This window comes from Myodes glareolus, chromosome 16 (assembly GCF_982192425.1).
Source record: "Myodes glareolus chromosome 16, mMyoGla1.1, whole genome shotgun sequence".
In the NCBI taxonomy this organism is placed as follows: domain Eukaryota; kingdom Metazoa; phylum Chordata; class Mammalia; order Rodentia; family Cricetidae; genus Myodes; species Myodes glareolus.
In genome coordinates, this window is record NC_142041.1 from 57,245,453 (window position 1) to 57,270,252 (window position 24,800).

General features: G+C 43.9%; 1 protein-coding gene across 1 annotated transcript in view; it reads left to right on the plus strand.

The window, feature by feature from the left end:
• The first annotated feature begins 223 nt into the window (after window positions 1-223).
• Window positions 224-24,800, plus strand: part of Prex2 (phosphatidylinositol-3,4,5-trisphosphate dependent Rac exchange factor 2) — a 280,846-nt gene continuing 256,269 nt past the window's right edge. The window contains exon 1 of the mRNA XM_048420638.3: window positions 224-862. Coding sequence (XP_048276595.3) covers window positions 746-862 — 117 coding nt within the window. The 5' untranslated portion in view covers window positions 224-745. The remainder of the gene's footprint in view (window positions 863-24,800) is intronic.

A 24,800-nucleotide genomic window follows, 5' to 3' on the forward strand; every position in this document is an offset into this window, starting at 1 on the left:
CCTGTGAAATAATATTGGTTGCTTTTTTTTTTTTAAAAACCAAACCTGTTTTGTACTGACTAAAACCCAAAATCAATGTGTTCCTTGTCAAACGTGGGAGGGTCAATGCTGTGGTTGTTTTTGTTCCCAAGCAGTTATGTAACCGCGGGGACTTGTTTCTTTGCTTTCAGACTTGGTGCAAAACACATTAAAGCTAAACAATGGGCGGGATTCCCAGGAGCAGCCCTAAAGCTGTCTCACAAGTGTCCTGCTAGGTTTGGGAACCTCGGATTAGTTCCGTTTGTGTGTGTGTGTGTGTGTGTGTGTGTGTGTGTGTGTGTGTGTGTGTGTGTGTGTGTTTAGTTAGCTGGCACGATACACTTCCCCAGGGTTGTGTTTCCTTTTTCCTGAGATTTGGCTAAGGGTAAAGGGTCGGAGTCACATGGATTGAAGCATTTGATTGATGTCCAAGTCACCGCTGTGACTGCCGGAGCCGCCTCCCCTCGGACTGGGGCCGCGTGAGGCCGGAGCGGCGGGCCGGACTGGGATCCAGCTCTCCCGGGAGTGTCCAGCTCCGAGTCCCGCGCCTCCCGCGCGCGTGTCGCAGCTCGAGCAGGCTCCTCTGCCCACGCCCCGGCCTCGGGCCAACATGTGAATCTGAGCGTCCCGCTCGGACTCCGCGGAGGCGGCAACTTTGCGGGCAGCAGAGGCGGCAGCAGGCGCGGGGCAGCGCACTTGCCCCCAGCCCCGCGCCCGGCCGGCCACCATGAGCGACGAGAGTGCCAAGGACGCGGACAAGCAGCTTCGTCTGCGCGTGTGCGTGCTCAGTGAGCTGCAGAAGACCGAGCGCGACTACGTGGGCACGCTGGAGTTCCTGGTGTCGGTGAGTGACCGGCCCCATGCAGGGCACCAGGTCCGGAGCATTGTCTGCGCCAGTACCGGGCACCCGTACGGATGGCGCGGGGACCCCAGGGATGGGCTCGTGGCTGAACAAGCACAGAGTGGCCAAGGCCATGAAGAACTCGCGTGGGAGAGTTAACCTGTCCCATCTGCGCTCAATTTTCTTGATCCATCTCCCAGGGCTAATTTCATTGTATCATTTTCTTTATTCTCCCTTTCTCTCCACTCATAGTTTGTTTAAAAGCCTTGGTTTCATGCGTACATTTGCTATCTTCAGGTACATACAGTTTAAAAAGTCCTTGAAGGTGGTGAAGCCGGACTTGGCTATTAGATCAACAGCAGTGAAGTCCCTTTAGGTATAATCATTGAAACGTTGGATTCTGAGGGTGGTGGCGGAGGAGAAAGAGCAGCGGGGTCACCATCCCTGGCAGCTGTTGCATATTAAAGCCACATGTGCGCGCCTGTCCTCCCTCCCTCCAATCTCCTTTCTCCTGGTTTGAATCTGCCCTACTCTTGGCTTCAGGTCCCCTGTGCACACCGACCCCCTTGAGAGCGGTGTCCTAAAACTCACTTTGTGTCTAACAACTTCAGGATTTCGTAGATTGGGCAGAAGGTGTTTCCAGGTCACTGGAATTCTGTTCCAAAAGCGTTTCATTCAGTTTCAGACGGGAGAGGAGAAACTGTGGGAATCTGAACTCCTGAGGCGTCACGTAAAGGCGGAATTTTCTTTGCTAACTGGAAGAAAGATATTTACAGTCAGCCCTGTTGCATCCTGATAACCTGAGAGGGCATCCTTCCCGGAAGGGATTAGCTTCCCAAACCGTGCCAGACCCTCAAACCTCCCCCTTTCAGAGTTGTGTTCCACACCCCCTAGGTTCCGAGGGAAATGTTTCAAATACCGAACTTCCTCCCGAGATTGGTTCAATCTACAACGTTTGTGCTTGCAGTCACCGTGTAGAAATTCACTCAGCTGTGTCAGGAAGGAAAGAACAATGTCTCGGAAGATGCAAAACACACAGGTTGACCTCTCAAATTCAGTTTCTCCAAGCCTGGGGGGCCCACATTCTTTGAGGAGGCACCCATGTTAAAGAATACCCTGATAGCTGGTGATGGGTAGGGTCACTGGATGTGATCATGTGGCGATTACAGACAAGAGCATGTTTTAGGGAGGTTTAACTTTTAGTGGCTTCAAATTTGACTTTCACGAAACTTTGTTGGGAACTAAGTCTTTGAATCTGAAGTGAGTCATTTCTTAGAGGCAGCCTTTCTGAAAATAGATGAATAGGGAGACTGCCAATACTAAGTTGCAGAAATAGGCAAGAATTCGGCCCCATCTCAAAAAACTGACTTGTTGATTTTTATTTAAAATGTCAGTTTTCACCGGGCATAGTGGCACAGGCCCTTAGTCCCAGCACTTGGCAGGCAGAGACAGGCTAATATGAGTTCAAGGCCGGTCTGTCTACAGAGTGAGTTTTAGGTCAGCCAGGGCTTCCCAGAGAGGCCCTGTCTCAGAAAATCAAAACAGAAAGATATGTGCTGCCAATTTTATATAGTTGGTATGGTATATTGGGGGTTTTGTAATAGTAAGGACTCTTGAGGTAGAATATGACAAAATAGTCTCACTTGGTGACTCTTTTGCCAAGACATCACTGGCACATTTAAGAAAGCATTTAAGGGGGGAGGTAACAAGAGAAGATGTTTTTGTCTTTAATTCTGTATAGATAAGATGGTTGGGAGTGACCTAATCGGCTTGCATTTTCCTTCTTGTTTTTGCCTGGGAAATGAAATTTTGTGCTTCATTAGAAACACTGGAAAGCATGTCCAGATAAGCGGCTCCCTAGAACTAAGAGCCAGTGTCTAATGTCCCAGTGTGGGCAACAGTTGGTGTGGCTTGCTTCAGATTTTCAGTCCATGGCACGGTACAGGATCAGAGTGGACTGGGATAGGAGCCACAGGACGCTTGCAGGTGTGTGTCCTGTGCACACCCGTGTTTATATGTGTACATCCCTGTGACTTAAGGCTTTGTGCTCAGAATGGTCCTTACTTGGTTTAAGGTCTGGCCTCCACCATCTTGAAATTCTTATCAGTTTTGTCTTTCCACTTGGGTTTTGCATGTGATGTCAGATGGAGCAATAGAGCGAGACCCTCGGAGGTCCATGAAAGAGAACCAGTCTTGCTTTTCTGCACCTTTGCTAGCCTTTTCCTCCCTGGGTTTTGAACAGGGGGTCCTCCTCCTTCACTGGTCCTGGAAAATTATATAGCTGTTTCTCAGTGGACCTGTGGTACTGCAGCAGGGTGATCATGTAAGCTATTGTATAGACTGGGACACCTGTGAAGGCCACAAGGAGTGTCATCTCTAATCCCAGTGAGAAGTAGATGTGATCTGGAATTGTTTCTGGCATGTTGTAGGATACTGCTATGCCTGCTATGGGTTCATTAGGCAAAGACTTTGAGTTTTGCATCTTACAGAAATAAATGGCTTTGGTACCTGTTTCCTGTTCAGGCTTTGATACCCCAAAATGTGAGACTGTCTGTGTAACTTCAATTATTCCTCAAATTCTCAGGCTCCTTTGTGCTCATTAATATATATTTAAGTAAGTGAAATGATAGCATTTCTCAATGGTGCTGTATCTGAGGAGACATAGTGTGTCAGATTTGGCTGTGATCTGAAGGTTGTATTAAGTGGTTTGTGTTCCTTCTGCTGATATTACACAGAGCCAGGCAGATGATAGGTCTCCATCAGAGTAAAAAAAAAAAAATCCTTCTCTTATTCTTCTTTCTATGTTCCTGGGTCTTCTGACATGGTGTTCTTTTTTAAAATTAATGTATGTATGTATATATGTGTGTGTGTGTGTGTATTTGTTTATTCTGGAGCTTGGTGGCGGGGCAGGCTCAGGAGTAGTGAGGGGGATCTGAGTGTTATGGCCTGAGGCTGCCTACCTTGGCTCCCCCCCCCCATGTTCTTATTTGTGCCTTTACAAAAACAGTTGGGATGCAATTTTTTATCTAGATGATTCATCCCCAAAGAACCTGGAGAGATCGTTTACTTCCTGTGTGAGCTTTGTCAGTTGTAGGAGCTCCTGAAAGCAAATGGACCAGGCGAGCAAAGGAGAATGAAAATGCTCCTGCGAACAATCTTTTCCTAGTCCATGCTGGCTCTTCCAGGCCAGTGTGTGCTGATTGGACACCTTTCTTGTCCTGTGCTATGGACCGAGTTATCTTCCTTCCTCCCCAAGATTCATCTTTTGAAGTCTTAACCCTGTGTTAAGAGGCTTTAAAGGATGGAAACAAGTTAAAATGAGGCTGTGGGAAGGTCCTGGTTGGTGGGATTGGGTTCTCAAAAGAAATGATTTGGGCACACACAGAGTCACTAGGATGCATGCCTATGTATGGAGACTAGACCACGGGAGGACACAGAGAGGAGGGGGCTGTTTGCAGACCAAGGAGAGGTTCTGATCCAGAACTTTTCATATTCAGACGTGTGGGGCAGTATGTTTTGGTTTAAATTACCAATCCAGTATTTCATTTGGACAGCTTGCCTGCCCTGTGTGACTTGGGTCCTGGAACCTTCACTAAGGGCTCTGAAGGAATGAAGAGGTGACACACATGTAGTGAAGCTGGGATCAGGGGAGGTTCTATACTCCTACTACTACCCCAGCCACCCCCCCCAAAACCTGGAACCTCATAATGAGGTATAGCATGGGGGAGTGGTTAGCTCATCTCATTGGGAGGTCTCTGGAGGAGAGATGGCTTCAGTACCATCCAGGAGGAGAATGCCATAGTTATTAGTCTTGCCCACACTGATCCATCCTGCATAAAACACTCATATTTTATTTTCACTCATATTTTCGGGGAGTCCCGAAAAGCTTTGTCATTTCTCTTAAGCCTGGCCATATGGACAATGACTTTGCCAATTTCCCATGGGCCAGCTGGTCTTCGGGCGCATGATGTGGCCTTCCCACATCAAAATACACATTTGTTCAGAGCTTCCTCTGCTCCCTACAACAGCCTGAGAAGACAAATGCTGTTTATGTTAGGTGCTGGAGATATAAACAGAAGTTAAACATATTTATTGGAAGAAAAAGGAAGAATGCACAGATAATTGCAGTTGTGTGTTGAGTCCTGTTATTAGAGCCGTATGCAAAGTGTCATAGAGGCGGCGAGGGACACTCAGTCTAGGAGTAAGGGCAGCTTTCTATTAGTGGTAGCAGAGCTGGCCCATGAAGGATGAGTAGGGTTGTGCAAGATTAGGGGGAGAATTGTTTGTCCCCCAGGAGAGGCATTGTGTTGTGGTATTGCCACCCTGGCAATGCTGCCACTCTCTCTATGACTGGAGAAAAAAAGTCTTGCATGCTTTGTGGGTCTTGAAGGAAAGTTCCATTCTTAAGTGTTCCTATAATAACTATAGGCATTAAAGATCAACCGTGAAGGGACACTGGGTGAGCTGTCCAGAGAATGGCAAGGCATTGAGTAAGGGTCAGGGTTTCACTTGTATATTTGATTCCTTCTTCCCTTTACTGCTTCCCACCATGTGTTAGTCTCAAAGCATGTCTGACAGCGAAGTCTCCTTCTTAATTCTGTCCATCTGATGCAGGTTAGTGGTTTAGCTAAGTTGGTACTGTTTGCTGAGGGAGAACACTGGTCAGTAACCACAGAGGATGCACAAAACAATAGCATTGTCTAGATCATGCAAGACAGATATTTGGGTTCCCTTGGAGGTGGGACTGCTGTCTGGGCCTGTTTGACTCCTAAGCTTTGAGATTAAAGTTCTCCTTTATAATCTCCCTGGCTGAGACTCCTAGCTGACCCCTGGGGTCTTTGAGTACTTGTGATTCTCCTAACAGTGTGTTGGGGAGGCATGGCACCAGCAACCAGCATGTGATAAGTCAGAGACTATGTTTTATGTAGAGGTTGTCATTTAGACTGTTGGTTTCAACTACGTACCCTAGCATAGAGTGATGTCGTTGGTATAAGAATAGTATCTATTGGGTGCAGATTTGTTTCTTAGAGAATCTGTCTACAGAGTTGAGAAACAAGAAGTTACACATTAGCTATTTTTGTCATTGTGTTGGTCCTGGTAAGAATTGTACAATATCTGATGTAAGATGGAAGGATCAGAGATGGTTTAAAAGCTAACAAACAACAGCAGCAAAACAACAAAAACCTTGCAAATAACCCCACAAAAAGCCCAAGCACTCATGTGGGGCAATGGTGGCATACACCTTTATTTCCATCACTCAGGAGGCAGAGGCAGGCAGATCTCTGTGAGTTCAAGGCCAGCCTGGTCTAACAGAGTGAGTTCCAGGACAGACAGGGCTGTTACACTGAGAAACTCTGCCTTGAAAAACCAAACAACAATAACAACAAAAATCCAAAGCAAATAAACAAAAACCAAGCACTCAACAGCAACAGGACAATTCTGGTTTGAAACCATTGTGTCCACTAAGAAGGGAATGTGGAGTGGAATGGAGGACATAGGACAGGGCTGGGTCTGCAGGTGCATTGGGTAGATGGGTAGAGCCATGAATTGAAAAGTAAAATGCAAGGAAGAGAAAAGCATGGGAGAAAGAAAATTAATTTGGTTTTGGACTTTTAGCTGAGAGTCACTGTTCAAAGGAAGTGTAGGGTGCATTGCTGACTTTGGCCATTGAAGACTGAACCAAAGAACCCAGAGGGAGGTGAAGGAAGGTGTGGGAGGGTAGGGTAAGGGTTGGGATAGAGGTAAGGGTAGGGACAGGAATAGACATAGAGGAGCGCATAAGTGAGTGGTGTGTTTTCTGGTGTCAAGGAAGACTCTTGTTGGCAGAAGAGAAGTCGGAAAGAGAAAATGAGTTGAGAGGAGACATAGTGGTACCTGAGGAAACTTCTCAGAGTGTTTGGTGTAAACAGGAAGAGAGGAATGGTTAGTAACCATATTAGTTACTTTTCTGTTGCAGAGCTAAAAATCTCTGTTAGTTCCCAGCTCAAGGGATGGGGGATGGGTGGTTTTGGCTTTCAGTTTGAAGGAATGCGGTCCATATTGCTGGGGAAGAGCATGGTGGCTGGAGTAGGAGGCTGTTGGTTGCATTTCACCTGCAGTCTGAAGGCAGAGGACAGGACGTGAAATGATAACTCCTCAAGGCATTTCCCCGAGCACCTGTTTCCTTCTCTGGGGCCTCAACTCCTAAAGGTTCCACAGCCTTTTGAAGAAGGGACCCAGTGTTCGGAGTCACGAGCCTGTGGAGGACATTTTGCATTCACATCCCAGCAGTTGTATAAGGAGATGGTTTTGTCTGGAAATCTTTACAGAAGTTAAATAAGGAAGCCAACAAGCAAAGAAACAAAAATAAACAACAATAAGTAACCAAAATGTTACTAAAACTCGGGGATGGCAGAAGGCAATGATACATGCAGATGAGCCATGGCAAGGGCCTCTGCAGCGCCAGAAGATGAGGTGGGCATTAACAAAAGTTTAGAAGCCTTCCTGCCACAGACCACACCCATTTTAGAGCATTTTGAAGCACCATTCCTAATGCCCACAGCGAGTAGGCTGTCTCTGGAGTGTGTAATCGCTGCCTCTGTCTACAACCGGAACTGGGCAGCCCGAGTCCAGGCTTAGAGGCCTGGATCCACATTGTAACGCAGAGTGCATGCCCATAAAAGAGGTCAGGGAGTCCAGTGACTTAGCTATAAATTCTGGTACAGAAATTTACAAACCATGTCCTGAGATGGCCAGGGCCTTCTAAGAGACTAGAGGATGGCTTGTTGTAGGAAGGAATTGGATGCTGTGTGAGGTCAAGGGAAGAAGGAAGTTAGTGGGGTTGAGGGTAGGGTGGGTGGCGGGGAATAGGTAGGTAGTGGGGATGTGTCGAGGGTGGCGTGGGTGGGGGTGGTAGCTGTATGAGGGTGAGGGTGGTGATGGGTAGGTGGGTGGGGGTGTTGCGTATTTCTGCCTGGTAGCCTCTCTTCCCTGTGAAGTTAAACACTGCTTTTCTGTCCAGTGTTCTGTTTGTCTCTGTTTGGGCTGTTTGCTCTCTTGCTGAGAGTGGGGTGCTCTGGAGAGAACAGTAAAGATTTGAAGATGCACATTCCGGAGTAGGAAAGTATATGACTGCCTTTGTAGAGTTATCCCTTTAATGGGACTTTGGAAAATGAAACATAGACATTTAGAAGTTAAAGAACTAAGCCTTTCTGAGTTACTGTATATTGTGACTAGGTTGAACCTTTTGGAAGTAGTGATAAACATTTTTTTAAGCTTAGTACAAACAGAATAGAACTGTTGCTTTGCCTCTACTGGATTATTGTAGCTACTTGAAAAGTGAAACATTTGTGCTGTCGAGATGGTGCAAGTGTAAAGCCTGACTTTGAATTCTCAGAGCCAGATACTATGAGTGAATACAACCCCAGAGCTTCTGGGGGGAGGTGGAAAGATGAGACAGGAGAACCCCCAGATACTTGAGGGCCAGCTAGTTGGCTTCAACTCTAAAAACTAGCGCAGAGACCTATTCTTAAACAAGGTGGAAGGAGGAGAGGAGGAATACCCATGGTTGTCCTAGGACTTCCACACACAAGCCCTGGTACATGCATATTTGCCTGCCTTCACACACATGAACATGTATGTGTACATGCACTGTGGTGGTTTGAATGATAGTGGCCCCCATAGAATCATATATTTCAATGCTTGGTCCCTAGTTGGTGCGGCTGTTTGGGGAGGATCAGAAGGTGTGATCTTATTGGAGAAAGTATGTCACTAGGGGTGGCCTTTGAGGTTTCGAAGGCCCACACTGTTCTCAGTTTGTTCTGTCTCTCTGTTTTATGCTTGTGACTTGAATTTAAGCTCTCAGTGACTGCTCCAGTGTGCCATGCCTGCCTGCCAGCCCGCCTGCCTGTCTCCCTACTGCCATGCTTCCTGCCATGGTGATCATGGACTTTAGTATGATGGAACCATGGGCCCCAGTAAACTTTTTTCTGTTAAAAATTGCCTTGGTAATGGTATATTATCATGCCAACAGAAGTCCAACACACACACACACACACACACACACACATACATAAGCATACATGCACCCATACACACTTTAAAAACACATACTACACACAAACTTTTTCAAATCAGTTTTCTGGCAGCTAGTGTGATTACGTTGTTTTTCAGTACTTTTAACAATGCATTTGCAGGGTTCTTTAACCATATACTTAATGTTAATACCAAATAAATTCATATGTCTGTGGTTTTACATATTAGTTTGACATAAACTTTGTTTCATTGGGTTGTGTGAAGTCCTTCTGTATATGTGTTGCTTTTATTGGTTAATGAATAAAGAAACTGCCTTGGCTCGTGATAGGGCAAAACAATAGAGCTAGGTGGGGAGAACTAAAATGAATGCTGGGAGAAAGAAGGAGGAGTCACAGAGAAGCCATAGAGCTGCCAGAGGGGAAAGAAGTGAGCTGCCGACTAGAACCTTGTCAGTAGGCCACAAGTGTCATGGTAAAATATAAAACAATAGAAATGAATTAATTCTAGGTGTAAGAGCTAGCTAACAATATGCTTAAGTGATTGACCAACCAGTGATTTAAATAATATAGTTTCTGAGTGATTATTTCATGGTTTGAGCATCCAGGAACGAACAATTGGCCCCCTGCTACAGACAAGCGGCCTCCTATAACAATTGGGAATCAGTTCTTATATTTATTGTGTATCCAATTTTGATAATAGATGGATTTTTATTATTTCTCAAGAGGTTTACTAATTCACAAAATCTCTATGTAACTAGAATTGTATTTGCTATGTGAAAATTAGTGGCATAGGCCTTTAATTCTAGCACTTGGGAGGCAGAGGCAGGCAGATCTCTGGGAGTTCAAGGCCAGCTTAGTCTACAAGAGCTAGTTCCAGGACAGCTAGCACACAGAGAAACCCTGTCTTGAAATAAAACGAAACAATAACAACAAAAAAACCAAAACAAAACCAACAAAAACAAAACAAAAAAAGGGTGCTTTCAGTTTTCCAATGGGAGTGAACATCACACTTGGATCCGGAGACATCTAATATGACTATCTTTTCTTACTGTCTTCTCACTCTTGTGAACAATTTCTATCTAGTAATTCAATGAGCACAATGTTAATAAAACCGATCATTTAAATGGAATCCTTGATTTCAGACTTTGTTGTCTTCCTGCCTGACCATGTAGCTCAGCATAGTGTGCACAAAGTGGGGAGCATTTTGCTGGAGAATGTCTATGCCAAGGACATTGTGTTTCCTCATTAATACGAAATACATTCTTTCCATGAAAAGGCAAACCCTTCATTTCAAAAGGTTAAATTGTACAATACTTACAAGAGGATTCCAGCAGAGTTAAATTTAGAATATGGCTATAAAATAGTCTCTGGGTTTAGAGCAGAAGTTTAGCAACACAGAATGCTGATGACTTGCACTTTTAGTCTTTAAAAATGTTATCTCCCTGAGTCCAACAGGGCCCAGGATCTGGCTTAGCTGCCAGTGTGACTGTTTGAGTTATCTCTGTAAGTTGTCTTCTTGCCAGGACCAGAGGCTTTGTAAATGGCGACATATTTTCAGAGATTGTGCAAGAAATGTTGATGTCTCCTTTAAAGCCTTGTGATGCTTCAAGTTGGCCTTGTTTCCTTGTTCCCTTGGAATTTCTATTCCTTCTTACTTGTGACTGTTGCCCCAAAGACGGGCTTCTTGGGATTCCTAAAATGGTCCTCCTCATTTTTACAAGATGTCGTTCTGTTCATATCACAAGGCTAAGATCTAGAGAAAGGCATTATGATCCTGCATTCATTAACCCATTTGCTGGTTTCTTGCCTGTATTCTTTGGTAATTGTATTCATTCACTATCCCCCAGATGTCAGTTCTAAGGGTGAGGAGGGCCTTCACCTTGTATAGGAATTTAATGTACATTTATATCTTTTGTAGCAATATATCTGTTTTTATATTTTCATAGTTCATTTTGATTGTATAGATGCGGGTCCATCTCCATTTTCTTGTACCTCTTTCTAACAAAAATCTCTGGAAAAGCCTTCCAACTGCCCATACAATCATTATTCTTTTCGTCTATAGTGATGAACACTTTTAGCTCTTTGTAAGACTTAAATATCTGAAAGCCATATCTCATTTTGCAGATTTCCTTGTAGATATGGTATAGATATTTTTAGTTTGTGGCAGGCGATTGTGAACAGAGGTGACAAGAAGTTGGAATGAAAGGTGGGAAATTTTCTTTTTCCCTTTTCTTTTTGATTTTTTCTTGGCTGGTATGAGGATGTGACAGCAGGTATTGAGGCAGCCCCTTTTGACCATGAACTATAACACACATCTTGGGGATGACGGGACAAGAAAATGAAGTTGCTCATCCCAGGGCAGGGTCTCCTGTGTCTGATGAAGTGCACCATCATGACTTTAACTGCTGTCAGCTAATCACATTCTGATTCTGCGTTTCCACTGAGTTATTCAGATCATCAGTGAACTGTCCAACTAAATGTATTTTTCCAATCCCTTGTCAAATTGGTTTTTGTTTTTTTTATTCTTCTCTCATATAATGCATACTGACTGCAGCCTCCCCTTCTCCCAGCCCCTCCACCTCCCCTCTTTCCCATATCGACTGCTCCTCCATTTCCCTTTAGGAAAGAACAAACCTCCCGGTGATATCATAACTGAATATTTTTATCATCATAATATTTTAGTTTATTTCTAACTTGAACAGTCTTTAGTTCAGCCCTGGTTTCCAGGGGTTATACCTAAACTGAACATTTCAGTGTTTTTCTACAGATATACTTTAAGGTTTTTCTTAAGAAAAAGAATAGGGCTTAATTTTTTGAAGTCTGTATGTACATGTAATTCTTTTCTCAGACTACCAGGATGTTGTGTTTATTGCATATATTTGTAAGGCTATCTCAGGTTAAACAGTCCAGGGCGTTTGTGAATGCGCAAGCCATGTATAGTTGCCATCACCTTCTCTGCATCCTCCTTTGAGTCTGGTTAATATTTTGACACTGTTGCCTAATAGTGGTCCAGGAGCATAAGATGCTTGGCTGCATCAAGCTACTCAGAGATCTTGGTTCCCTCACTCTACTACCCTGCTAGCTGCCAAGGACAAGTGAAATCACAGTATGGGGAGTGAATCCAGCTTCCTGGTCACATAGTTTCTCCAGGTGGTTCCAATGTATAGTAACAACGAGGAAGCAGGATACTGAATTTTGGTGTTGTCTGCATGGCTGAAGTTGTCCTATTTGCCAGGATGCTTTTCGATCCTGACCCTCAGGGGTTGGAAGATGGGAGACAAAGTGGAGGGCAATACTCCCTTTAAGGATGCGATCCAGAAATTCCACATGTCACTTTGACTGCCCTCTTTGTGGTCCGATCTCTTTGTAACATGACCAGACCAGCTATAAAGGAAGTAGAAAAATGTGCTGATTAATCAGACAGCCATGTGCTCTGCTAGAATCTGGAAGACTCTGCACTAAAAAAGGAGAATAAGTACAGTGGGGAGCATTTGTGCCCAGGGACAGTTTGGTCTCTTACCTTCAGAAAATTATTAATTTTAATCTTGCATTCCCATACTCTAACAATTCACTGTGGAAATAGGGTTATTTCTCTCCTCTCTCCCATCTAGACATTCACCTAATATTTATTTTGTTCCTTATGTGATGGTATCTCCCTTCTGTTTTCATCAGTTTGCTTTCTGTGGTGGCTAATCATGGTGGTCGACTTGATCCATATGGGAAGAGGGAACTTGGACTGAGGGATTGGCCTGTGGGCATATCTATGGGACATTTTCATGATTGCTGATTAATATAGGAAGACCAAGCCCCCCACAGGGTCAGTAGATCCCCAGGCAGGTTGGCCTAGGTTGTAATAAAAAACAACATGAACCCGTCAGAGGGAGTAAATGAGTTAGCAACTGCCCTCCCTGGTTTGTGCTTCAAGCTCCTGCCTTGGGTTCCTTCCAAGATGAACTGTAACCCATGAACCAAGCACATTCTTTCCTCCCTAAGTTGATTTGGTCATGCTGTTTATCACAGCAACACGAACTTAACTAAAGGCCCCCATGAGAAGACCTTGGAGAGTTTGGAGATTTTCTGTTATTCTTAAAATGTTTTGGTATTTCCAGAGACTCTGTCCTAGGACGGTCATCATCAGGTGTTATGTGTGTGTTGTGTTATCCATGCATAGTCCTGGATTGTAACCCATAACATGCATAAATTTTAATAAATATCAGATGGAGGTCTATGTGGTGAGATGGAGAGAAAGATTTAAATTTTCACAGTAAATTTTTTAAAGTGTAGAAATCCGTGAATGAAAATCCAAGAATTTTTAAAGGGGCCAAAGAGAATTCCAAACAGATCCTCTGTGTGATTGTTCCAGAGGGTTTCGCCCATGATCTCTGGGTTTTTATGATTTGTGGGAAAGGTCTGATTAATCAGCATGAGGAAAACCAAGGCAGATGTTGGGACCGGGAGAGAACTTGTTGACTTGGGAAGTTCAGAGACGATAGGAAGGAACAGAGGTTCATTTCGGGCAAGCCCTCGGGAGCAAGCGAGTGGAAGCAGCTGTTGGTTGGCCTGAGACTGTCAGGGCCAGCCACCCAGTCATGACCCAGAAGTCAGCATGTGCCGCCCTTGTGGAAATAAGAAGGCACAGTGAACCTTTTAAAAATAAATGCCCTTGATTCTCCTGTTGACTCTCTCTTAATATGCTTCAGTAAGCTGAGTGGTTTCCGTTTGACTCTTCTTGGGTTGATTTTGGATCTCTGTGTTCTTAGTGTTTCCTAATGAGGTTTAGTCTTTGGTTTGGGTTTAAATATAACTCATGGGTTTAGCCTACATGAAATAAAGTCATAGAGTAAAATTAGTATGCATACTCTTGTGTAATCGAAAGTATGTCTACTGCTCTGTATTTGGTGGATATTACACTCATTGCTTTAGCAGAAATTATAAAGGTATTTTAAACACAAATGAGTCCATTGTTCAAAGTCCATTATGTCTGAGAGTGTACTCTCTTCTAGGTAGGCCTTCATCTGTTGATGAGCTGCATGAGTGGGGAGTGACTGGCTTCGTATCCATAAAAGGAAGCTTGATAAGCAGGTCAGCTAAGGACAGTTCTTCAGTTTCTAGTACCATAAGCATATAATCAGTGTCTAAAAGGCGCCTTAGAATGGGTACGCATAACTTCCAATTATAACACCAGAAGTTGAAGCTTCCTCTCTATTGTAAACAGGATGTTTTCTGCATGGTGAAATGAAAATATTTAAAATCTTATATGTATCATGTGTGTATGTGTATCAGAATGCTCATGTCATGGGACATATATGTAGGTCAGAGGACAACTTTTGGGAGTAAAGTTCTTTCCTTCTACCGTGCTGGTCTAGGAGCCAAATGCAAGCATTTGGCCTTGGTGGAAAGAGCTATCTCATCAGCCTAGTATGGTGAACATCTTTGAAGGTAGTAGATTGTCTTAGTTACTTTTTATTGCCGTGAAGAGACACCATAGCCAGGGCAATTTATAAGAGAAAGCATCTAATTAGGTGCTTGCTTACAGTTTGAGTGGGTGAGTCCTGGCGGCAGGTTGGCAGACAAGACACTGGAGCATTAACTGAGAGTTTACATCTTATCCACAAGTAACAGGTAGAGAGGGAGGAGAACCTGGGCCTGCCATGGGCTTTTGAAACCTCAAAGCCCACCCTTAGTGACACACCTCCTTCAACAAGACCACGCCTTCTCCAACAAGGCCACACCTCCTCCAACAAGGCCACCCCCTCTAATCCTTCCTAAGCAGTCCACCAACTGGGAACCAAATATTTAAATATATGAACCTATGGGACTATTCTCATTCAAACGTCCACAATGATAACCCTTTGAGATTTAAGAGTGCCAGAAGCAGAGCCATGCCAGGCAGAGGCTCTATCACTTAGTCATGGGATTTAAGGATTTTTAAATTTTAGATATCCGTAAGGTTGAGGCAGGTGTAAGGAACATGGTCATTGGGACAGTAAACATTTCAGAATTAAGTACTTCAGTGTTTAAACTCAGTTTAGAGCATACATTTCTGTAGTTGGGTGTTTGGATGAGATTAAGGTTTGCTGACATTTTTTGAAATCTAAGCAATTTTTTACTGAGAGATGTAGGATGCCAGCTAGTATAAACAGGTGCTTTTTAAAAACAAACAAAAAAACCCTGCTTATCATGCTAAAGAAAAATATACGTGTGTACTTCCTATTTTGTACTCTACATCTTTCCTAAACATATTTCTTTAGCATACTGTCAAAGTTCAAGGGTCTAAGTCCTTTATGATAGTCTGTATTTTTCTTTAGACTATAGCATGGAAGCAAAGTTTGCAGGAGTTTTAAAAAGAAATACTATGGAACTTTAAAATTCTGTTTTTTAAATTTTTTTTAAAGTCACAAAATGGAAAAAGAGTGGTTTTTTTGTTGTTGTTCATGTCAAACGAACTCTATTAGCTTATAGGAGAGAAAAATTAATTTTAGTAGCTCATAGTTTATAGTTAAGACAGTTGAAATAATGTCTCTAATACATTCACAGTATTATTTATCTAAGAATTGTTTTAAAAATCACAGGTCTTGTTTTCTTTTTCTTTCATTTTCTCTTTCAACCTTTCCTTCTTTTCCTTTCTCTCTCTCTCTTTTTAAACAGATTCATTAACATAGCTCCACCTAGCCTTAAACTCATCGTTTTGGAAGCTAGAGAGATGACTCCAACGTTAAATGCATGACTGCTCTTTTAGAGAACTGGGGTTTGATTTCTAGCACAAACATGGTGGCTCACATCTGTCTGTATCTCCAGTTCTAGGGAATCCTATGGCCTTGTCCATCCTCTGCCAGCAGGACAAGGGTGTGGTGCACAGATCCAACACCCACACAGGCAAAATATTGAAACAATAAATCTTAAAACACAAGACCCTCAACAACTCGTTTTTTTCATTACTCAGCCTCCGAAGTGCTGAGGTTATAAGTTTGGTATATATGACCCAGCTGAGTCCTGATTCTTAATGATCTAGAACATATTTATTATTGAGCACAGCATTAGGTGTCAAATATTACAGTAGCCTTGAACACTATACGGCTGACAAGAATTAAAATTTTCTGTTTACCCATTACTTTGTGTACTAGCCAAAAACATTAATTATAAATAAGCTAAATGTTTTTTATTTTTATTTATTTTTTATTGATTTTATTGAGCTCTACATTTTTCTTTGCTCCATTCCCTTCATTTCCCTTCCCCTTCAACCCTCCCCCATAGTTCCCATGCTCCCCATTTACTCAGGAGATCTTGTCTTCTCCTACTTCCCATGTAGATTAGATCTATGTATGTCTCTCTTAGTGTCCTCATTGTTATCTGGGTTCTCTAGGGTTGTGATTTGTGGGCTTTTATTTTGCTTTATGTTTAAAACACTTATGAGTGAGCACATGTGAAAATTGTCTATCTGGGTCTGTGTTACCTCATTCAAAATGATGTTTTCTAGCTCTATCCATTTGCCTGTAAAATCTAAGGTGTTATTTTTTTCTGCTGTGTAGTACTTCATTGTGTAAATATACCACATTTTTCTTATCCATTCTTCTGTTGAGGGGCATTTAGGTTGTTTCCAGGTTCTGTCTATGACAAACAATGCTGCTATGAACATAGCCGAGCACATGTCCTTGTGGCACGATTGAGTATCCTTTGATATATCCCCAAAAATGGTATTATTGGATCTTGAGGAAGGTTGTTTCCTAATTTTCTGAGAAATCACCACACTGACATTCAAAGGGGTTGTACCAGTTTGCATTCCCACCAGCAATGCAGAAGTGTTCCCTTTTCCCCACAACCTCTCCAGCATAAATTGTCATCAGTGTTTTTGATCTTGGCCATTCTTACAGGTGTAAGATGGAATCTCAGAGTTGTTTTTACAGAGCTATAGTACTGAAAACAGCCTGGTATTGGCATAAAAACAGACAGGAGGCCCAATGGAACAGAATTGAAGACCCTGATATTAATCCACATACCTATGAATACCTGATTTCTGACAAAAAAACCAAAAAATATAAAATGGCAAAAGGAAAGCATATTTAACAAATAGTGCTGGCATAACTGAATATCATCATGTAGAAGAATGAAAATAGACCCATATCTATCACCATGCACAAAACACAAGTACAAAAGGATCAAAGACCTCAACATAAAGTCAACCACACTGAATCTCATAGAAGAGAAAGTGGGAAGTACACTTGAATGCATTGGCACAGGAGACCACTTCCTAAATATAACCCCAGTAGCACAGACACTGAGAGAAACCATTAATAAATGGGACCTCTTGAAACTGGGAAGCTTCTGAAAAGCAAAGGACACGGTCAACAAGACAAAATGACAGCCTACAGAATGGGAATAAACTAAAAGTTTTTATGCCATGAGTACCTGTCTGTTTCAGAAGATGCAAGATAAATGTAAAACACACAATACGTGTAGATAAGTGCCTGCAAGGGTAAATGAAGCTAAGAAAAGGAATAGAGGTGTGTGTGTGTGTGTGTGTGTGTGTGTGTGTACATGTGTGTTGATGTTGTATATAAGACCAGAAGTCACATACTGACTCTTTTCTGTCAATCTCTACAAATATCTGAAAGTAACTTTTCTTTTGCCTGTTAACTATAGCAGGCAGCATCCTTGAGGAGTGCTTCTTGTGCTTCTGAACTCTTCAGTATGATGTGAGGCAGAGGAGAAATTAACTCCAGCTACACACTTTAATACAGTTAATAGTCTAGGGAAAGCCTGGTGCCTCTGAGCTTTAAGGGTGTATGCAGATAATTCCTTAACTGGCTTTTTTTTTTTGTAGATTGACTTCAGTGTAAGAGGCAGATATATAGTTTTTGAAGGTGCAAACTATAAATATGTTTCTTTACTCTGCCATATGTTTATACCATTAAGGAGAATTTCTTTAAAAAAAAAAACAACAGGATCTCATCATGTTGCCTTGGCTGGCTTGAACTCACTATGTAGACCAGGCTGGCCTTGAACTCAGAACTCATAGAGATCTGCCTGCCTCTGCCTCTCTGCCTCCTGAGTGCTGGGATATATGTGCCACCACACATGGCAAGGACCCTCTTTTGTGGATGGGATGGATTTCATCAGTTTTCCTGCTCTAGCCTCGTGGGATCAGAGGTCACTGTTCAGATCCCCAGTAGGTGTATCTTGGCAACACAGGCTTTGTTGACTGACAGACTTGTGGGGAAAGACAGTTGCTATCAAGGTGGGGATCTCAGCAGTGAATGAGTGGGCTGAGGGTGGAGGCTGACCTTGAACAAGCAGCAGAACCAGAAGACAGTTTTAGGACCATTACCTGGGATCATCACGGACACTGAGTCCAAAACCAGTCCGTGAAATGCTTTGACTCCTTTTTCCTAGTGGGGATTTTTCCCGAGAAGGAAGAGGAAGGAAAGTTCTGCAAGCCCTGGCCCTATAATGTCATCTGCTGATGAACCTATAGAAACCACTCCCTTGGGATGTTAGGCAGCTGCGTGGCAGCCTTCTGGGTCCTCTAAAGTGCCTCTGGGAGCAGCTGCTGGAGGCTGTGCAGAGGCAAAGGCCACTTAAGGAGTGTGGAAAACATCCCGTTTCTCCTAGGCATCCCAGGGCATGATTCCTGCTTAATTGTTCAGAGTCTGGACGCCAGGATGCTGGAGCTGAAGTACTTTCGGGGTTCGTTCTGTAAATGATGTCTTTTGTGGAGCTTCGTGCAGTTAGCACAAAGGGATGGAAATAGGTTTATTGAGATGATCATGACCAACTCAAGAACAGGAATCGGTGATGGATTATAACGATACTGAGTTTTCAAAAGTATCACAGAAGGGAAGGGATTTTTGCCGGCTGAGTCTTTTTGATAAGGCTTTGTGCTTTCCTCTCCGGTGTTTCTCTGAGGAGACCTTTCTATAGCTCATATATCACTTAAAGTTAAAAGGAAGTGCAAACACAATTAGCCCAGCAGGTTGCGGTTCTTTCCAGCCCCTTCTCTTTTGTGCTATTTGTGACTAGTCGGCCGGATTGTTTCAAAGTAAGGAAAAGCTTGGGTTTCTTATCTATGCTTTATCAGGGAAACCGGCTTTGATTGTGCTGTGAACCTGACAACCTGGGACCTGAAGTCAGCCTGACGGCCAACAGCCGGTGTATCAAACTCAACATAGCAGGCAAGCCAGTATATGCTGGTGGACTTTAAAGGCAATGTTTGCCTAATGAAACACTGGATATTTGGAAATCACATATGCAGCATCTCTTTAAACATCTTTTTAATTCTTTAAGAAAGCGTCTAAGCCCATGTGTATCTCTGATACAGAGGCTTTGTGATTTCTCTGCTCTTCCTTTTTGCTCCTCTGGGTCATTTGGACTGCGGCGTCTTTGGGGTCACTCTTGCCAGAGTCTTACAAGGAGGTTCCTGCTTGCTAATGGCTCATTAGCCATCGGGGCAGAGTGCACAGTGGGTGTGGTCAGGGTTATCACTGGGGAGATAGGCTGCCCTGAGGGCTTGGTTTAAGTCTTACATTCTAAGATAATATCTGTTCCTGGCTGGGAGTCCTGAAAGGAACCGGAGTTAGCGGTTAACCTAGCTGGGGTCTGTGGTCCAGAACTGCCCAGACAAAGCAGCAGATTTGTAGGATCTCTGCTACCTTCGGGAGTTAGGACACGTGCTTGCCTTCACTCAGCCCATCCCGGCTTATTCTGGCTTCCTGTTCCCGCACCAACCCCCACTCTCCTCTGTCCCCATTTGTTTTCCTTTGTAGAGCCTGGGGCAGACACAGTTTTCCTGGACTGCCTGGGTAGCTTGGAGTTGGACTTTAGGCTTGTGATAAGTCAAGAGACAGACTGTCTCCTGAAGATAAGGCTCGGCATTAATAACCACAACCCAAGAGAGATGCGGTTTTGACTGCTTCTGTTAAACTCAACTTTCTTGGGAGATTAAAATGATCCTTTGAACTATCTGTTTCTAGTTACTCTTCCTAGGTCATTTTTCACCTAGGAAGGCTTATTAATGTTTGATGATTATTGAGTAATTTAGAAGACTATTTACCACCCACAGGGGCCTCCCTTAATAAATCAAATCTGGTCCCATCTGGAGATGAAGCCATTAAGCTTGGGAAGCTGACAGATTGCTTGAAGGCTGCTGATTATTTTGGTCAGCACGTCTGTTTGGCTCCACTGTGTACATTTGGAAAGGTCCTTCCTCCAACTCATGTGTGTATTCAGGTGCACACAAGGGGAATAGACTCCAAACAAAAAGAACACAGAAAGATCTCTTGCCTGTCCTTTGAGCTCAGTTCTGGTCTTACTGTATGATTAAAAGTGTCTGTCACTTCCTTGCAAGGTCAGTGTCTGCTTTCTGAAGGCTCCACATTTCGTGGAAAGCAATCTGAGATCCATGTGTAGTTCAGTTGTCAAATTTCCACTCCACGCCCCACACCAGGAATGAATAGCAAACCCCAAGCCTCTAAACCTCAAACAAAAGCTTTTCCAATTCATAGAAAGAAATACTTGGATGACCATCAGCCTTTCAACAACGTGGGACTCATTATCCTAGCAAACATAACAATGCCCCTAATCTAGTTTCAGGGCTCTGATGGAACCAATTTACATGTAAAGGCTGATACTTTGCTCCGCAGTTCTCAGCCCCACCAACCTCCTACATAGAGAGATGGGGCTGGGCTACCAGCTTGAGAAAGTCTACCACACATTCCTGGAACTCCACTTCTCACAGTATTGCCCCCACCTCACATTGTAACAGGGCTGGCAGAAATGCAGATATTCTAGAGAGATACCTAGTCTCGCAGTGTGGCTATTGGACTATTCAAATAGTGAATGCCAAAAGTAATGGGAATTTCCCCAGGCATCTTGTTCTGGGAGAAGGAAAAAGCCCCAGCCAGAGGGGGAACGTGTCTCCAGGCAGGCAGTTTCCCAGGGTTCTAACAGCTCTTCAGATCACTTTAAGCCCACTGATGCGTCAGTGGTGGGCGGAGCCACATCTTGATTTGCACTGCTTAGATTTGCATATATTGGACCTTCTATTTAAATTGAATCTCAGTTCAGAAGCCCAAAGTCAGACTTAGGGAGTTTGCTGGATCTCTTTGTTCCTGTTCCAGTGTGTCCACAATGGACGCACCTTCCTTTCTCTGCTTTTCGCTTTAACTTGGATCTTTTAATTGACTTACTGAAGACAGCTGGCCAAACCTAACTTAGGGCACAGTTTGTGACCCCCAGATTTGATAACAATGTCTTCTTGGTCCAGAGGTAAATTTTGATTTCAGAGTAAGCAATGCAAAAAAAAAAAAAAAAAATCAGGAGAAAATCTTCCCTGGGATCATTGTAATCCTGGTGCAATTACGTGCAATTACCAGGGAGTTCCAGATAGGACGGAAGCTGCAAGTCGCCTGTGGACACAGACAGGCTGTCACCCTTTGCAGCTACTTCTATCCTCATTAACCCACTGCAAACTTTGCTAGCAGAGTACAGCCGATGATTTTTGAGTAGATTATACTTTTGGTATTAAAAAACAAAGACAACCAAACCAAAACAGCCCTCCCTCAAACAAACCAAAAAACAGCCCAAATCCCCCACAGCTCTCCCCATATTCCAGCATCAAATCTGAGTGACCCTAGCCTGGGAATACACATTTAGGGTACCTCAGATTTCATCCTCCAACATGCAAGAAGTTTAATAGCTTTACAGGATAAAGAAAGTTAAAGTCAAGTTTTACATATTTGACTTCATAAAATTTTAAAGTGCATTGGTGGGTCCATCAGAAAGGAGTTTACATCAAGATGGGGAAGCTTTTCTGCGGCTCTCAGTTGCTGTTCTACACATCTGTAGCTTTTGGGCTGGGGGAAGCTGGTAGTCTGCTAAGAAAATAGAGTCCAAATGTTTTTTTAATGTTTTTATTTTTAAGGTTATAATTTAATTACAGCATTTCTCTCTTCTCGTTCCTCTCTCCAAACCTTCCCATATATCCCTTCCTGCTTTCCTTACAATTTATGGCCTTTTTCCCCCACGAATTATTAGTCCTTGCATATGTGTATTTCATTTACCAGTTACAGGTTGTTAGTTCTGACACAGCGGTGGGCCAGGAATGGCTGTCGGGGGCCTAAAGATGGCCAAAGACGAGGTGATTAGCCTCTGGACCTGCAGCATTCCAACCCCCCCCCCCCCCCACACACACACACCACACTGCAGTCTGACCTGTCTGTCAGTCTTTGTTTGTTGGTTTTCCAAGATAGCTTCTCTCCAGGTCTCATCTGAAGGTTTCACTTCTGTTAGCACATTGATTACCATGGTGTGGTTGAAGATTCCTATAGGAGGACAGGGAAGAGGGTCAGAGCCACTTAAGGTATCGGGGCTAGAGTGTGAATGACAAGGAAGCTATATGTAGTAAGATTTATGACCAAGGGAGTCTAGGAACTGAGTCAGTGGAACTGAGTCAGAAGGGCAGGAGATGGAGCAAAGTCGCTCCAGTCAGGGCAGACAGCCTTTCCCTGCAGCGGAATGTGCTAACAGGCTTTGTGAGTCTCTCCTTCACTATTGCAGTCCAATTCCACAGGTACACACATCTTTGAAAGAGGGCCCTCCTTTCAATCTCCTGTGTACCTGTGAGCGTGTGTGTGTGTGTGCTTGCCTTTACGTGTACATGCAGAAGCCCGAGGTCCACTTTGGCTGTCTTTTTCTATTGTTTTCTACTTCATGTTTTAAGACAGGGTCTCTCACTGACCCTAGAGCTCCCATTTTAACCAATTTGCCTAGACTGGCCATGATCCTCTGGGACCTGGGACCTGGCTCTCTCCCTGGTGGTGGGATTACAGATATATACTGCCCTGCCTAGCTTTTTATATGAGTTCTGGCATTACAAACTCGGGTCCTCAAGTTTGAGCAGCAAACACTTGACCCACTGAGCTATCTCCTTAGCCTCAGGTTTCCTTCTCCTCCTCCTCCTCTTCCTCTTTCTCCTCCTTTTCATCCTTTTCCTCCTCCTTTGAGCCAGGGACAGTGCCATGTGACTTCTAGCTCTCCCAATACTTCTTAGGAAAGGAGAGAAGTATGGTCTACGGCTTCCTGTGGTGTAGGGACTAGCTTCCTGACTTTTAAAGGAATAATGGGGACTCAGAGACAGCATACATCTGCTTTTGTTTCAACATAGACGACGAGAAGTGATGGAGACAGACATGGAGGGTATGTGACAAACTCGTGTATTCTCATTATTAGTGATTGCAGAGAAACTCCAGGTGGTTGGCACACTCAGGAACCAAGACAAAGGAGAAAGCCAAATAACCTTTGCTAGCCTCATATTCCCTTCTGAGTTCCCACTGGCTTTCAGTTTGTTACTCCTCCAAAAAGAGGCACTTGCCAAAGTCACTAGGGACATTGAGGTTATTAAACGAAGAGGTGTGTTACATAGTCCTGGTTGATTTGGCTCTAAAGGATGTCTGATGGTGTGCCCTCAGCCACCTCCTCCAGGACTAGACACCTGCAGCTCCCTTCCTGACGGTTCTCCCCCTGCCCTGCAGCTCTCTTCCTGCAGGTTCTCCACACCCCTGCAGCGCCCTTTCTGCAAGTTCTCTACCCTCCCTCCAGCCCCCTTCCTGCAGGTTCTCCACCTCCCTGCAGCCTCCTTCCTGCAGATTCTACACCACCCTTCAGCCCCCTTTCTGCAGGTTCTCCACTGTCCTGAAGCTCCCTTCCTGCAGGTTCTCCACCCTTAGTTCCCACTCTGGTTGATCTTCTCATACTCTCTGCTGTCGGGGAGCCCTGGAATTCATTCTTCCACCTTCACTGATTTGGCAACCATCTTGAGGTCTGTTAGCCTCTGCCCTGGAAAGTTGACGGATAGTTTAGACTTGCCAAGGTCAACAGTAACTCAGGACCTTCCTCCCCATACCACTTGTTTCTGCCAAGTCACTCCTGAAATCTTACCTCAGCTAGTCGGTAAACAACTTGATTATTTTCTCATTTCCAGTGTCCATACTAACAAGACTATACTAACAAGACTAGAATACTAACAAGTCCATCTCGCTCCACTATTGGAAACTACCCAGATGTTCACCCCTTTCGTCATTTTTATTGACTGCTACTCACCCAGCTGTGTAGAAAATATTTTTTGAGAGTTTCAGACTGACGTATAACTCAATATGTAGCCCAGGCTAACCTTGAACTCACAGCCACCAAGTTTCTTGTCTCCTTTCTTGCATTCTTGTTGCTATGGCCTTGGGTAGTTGCTTGAATACTTCTTTAAGGACTTTTTAGACCATTTCAGGCTTCCAATAGAGTTGTCCTTGGTGTCCACAGGGAACTGGTTCCAAAATCTCCCACAGATACCAAGTCCAGATATGCAAGTCTCCTGAGATAGCAGTACAGCTGGATGTTAGCTCGAGCACATCTTCCCGGATACACACAGTCATCTCTAGGTTACTCTGATGCTCGAGACAGTGGAAATGTTGTGTAAATTGCTCCTATACTGTATCATTTAGGGAATGACAGAAATAAACTGTGTGTGTTCCGTATAGCTGCACTTTTTTGTGTGTGTTTAATATTTGCCGTTAGTTGAATCAACATGCAGACTCTTCAAAGGGGAAAGGCTGACTAGCTCAGTTCTGCACAGGAAAACCCAGCATCCTTCTGGGGAACTCTGAGGCCATGAGCTGTGCACCCCGGCTCTTCACCTTGCTGACTTCACTTCCTTCCCCTTCTCCTGATGCTAATGTCCTCTTTGCTGATGCCGCTGGGCTGTTGTACATTTGTTCCCTGGCTTGGACTGGTCTCCTCTTAGATCCCTTTCTGTCCAGATTCCAGGCTTCCTTTAGGCCTTGCTAAAGGTGTCACCTCACAGTGAGGCCTTCTTAGACACTTCATTCCAAGCAACAGCTACCCTCCTTTCCGACTTGAATGTTAGCATAGCGCTTGCTGACATACTG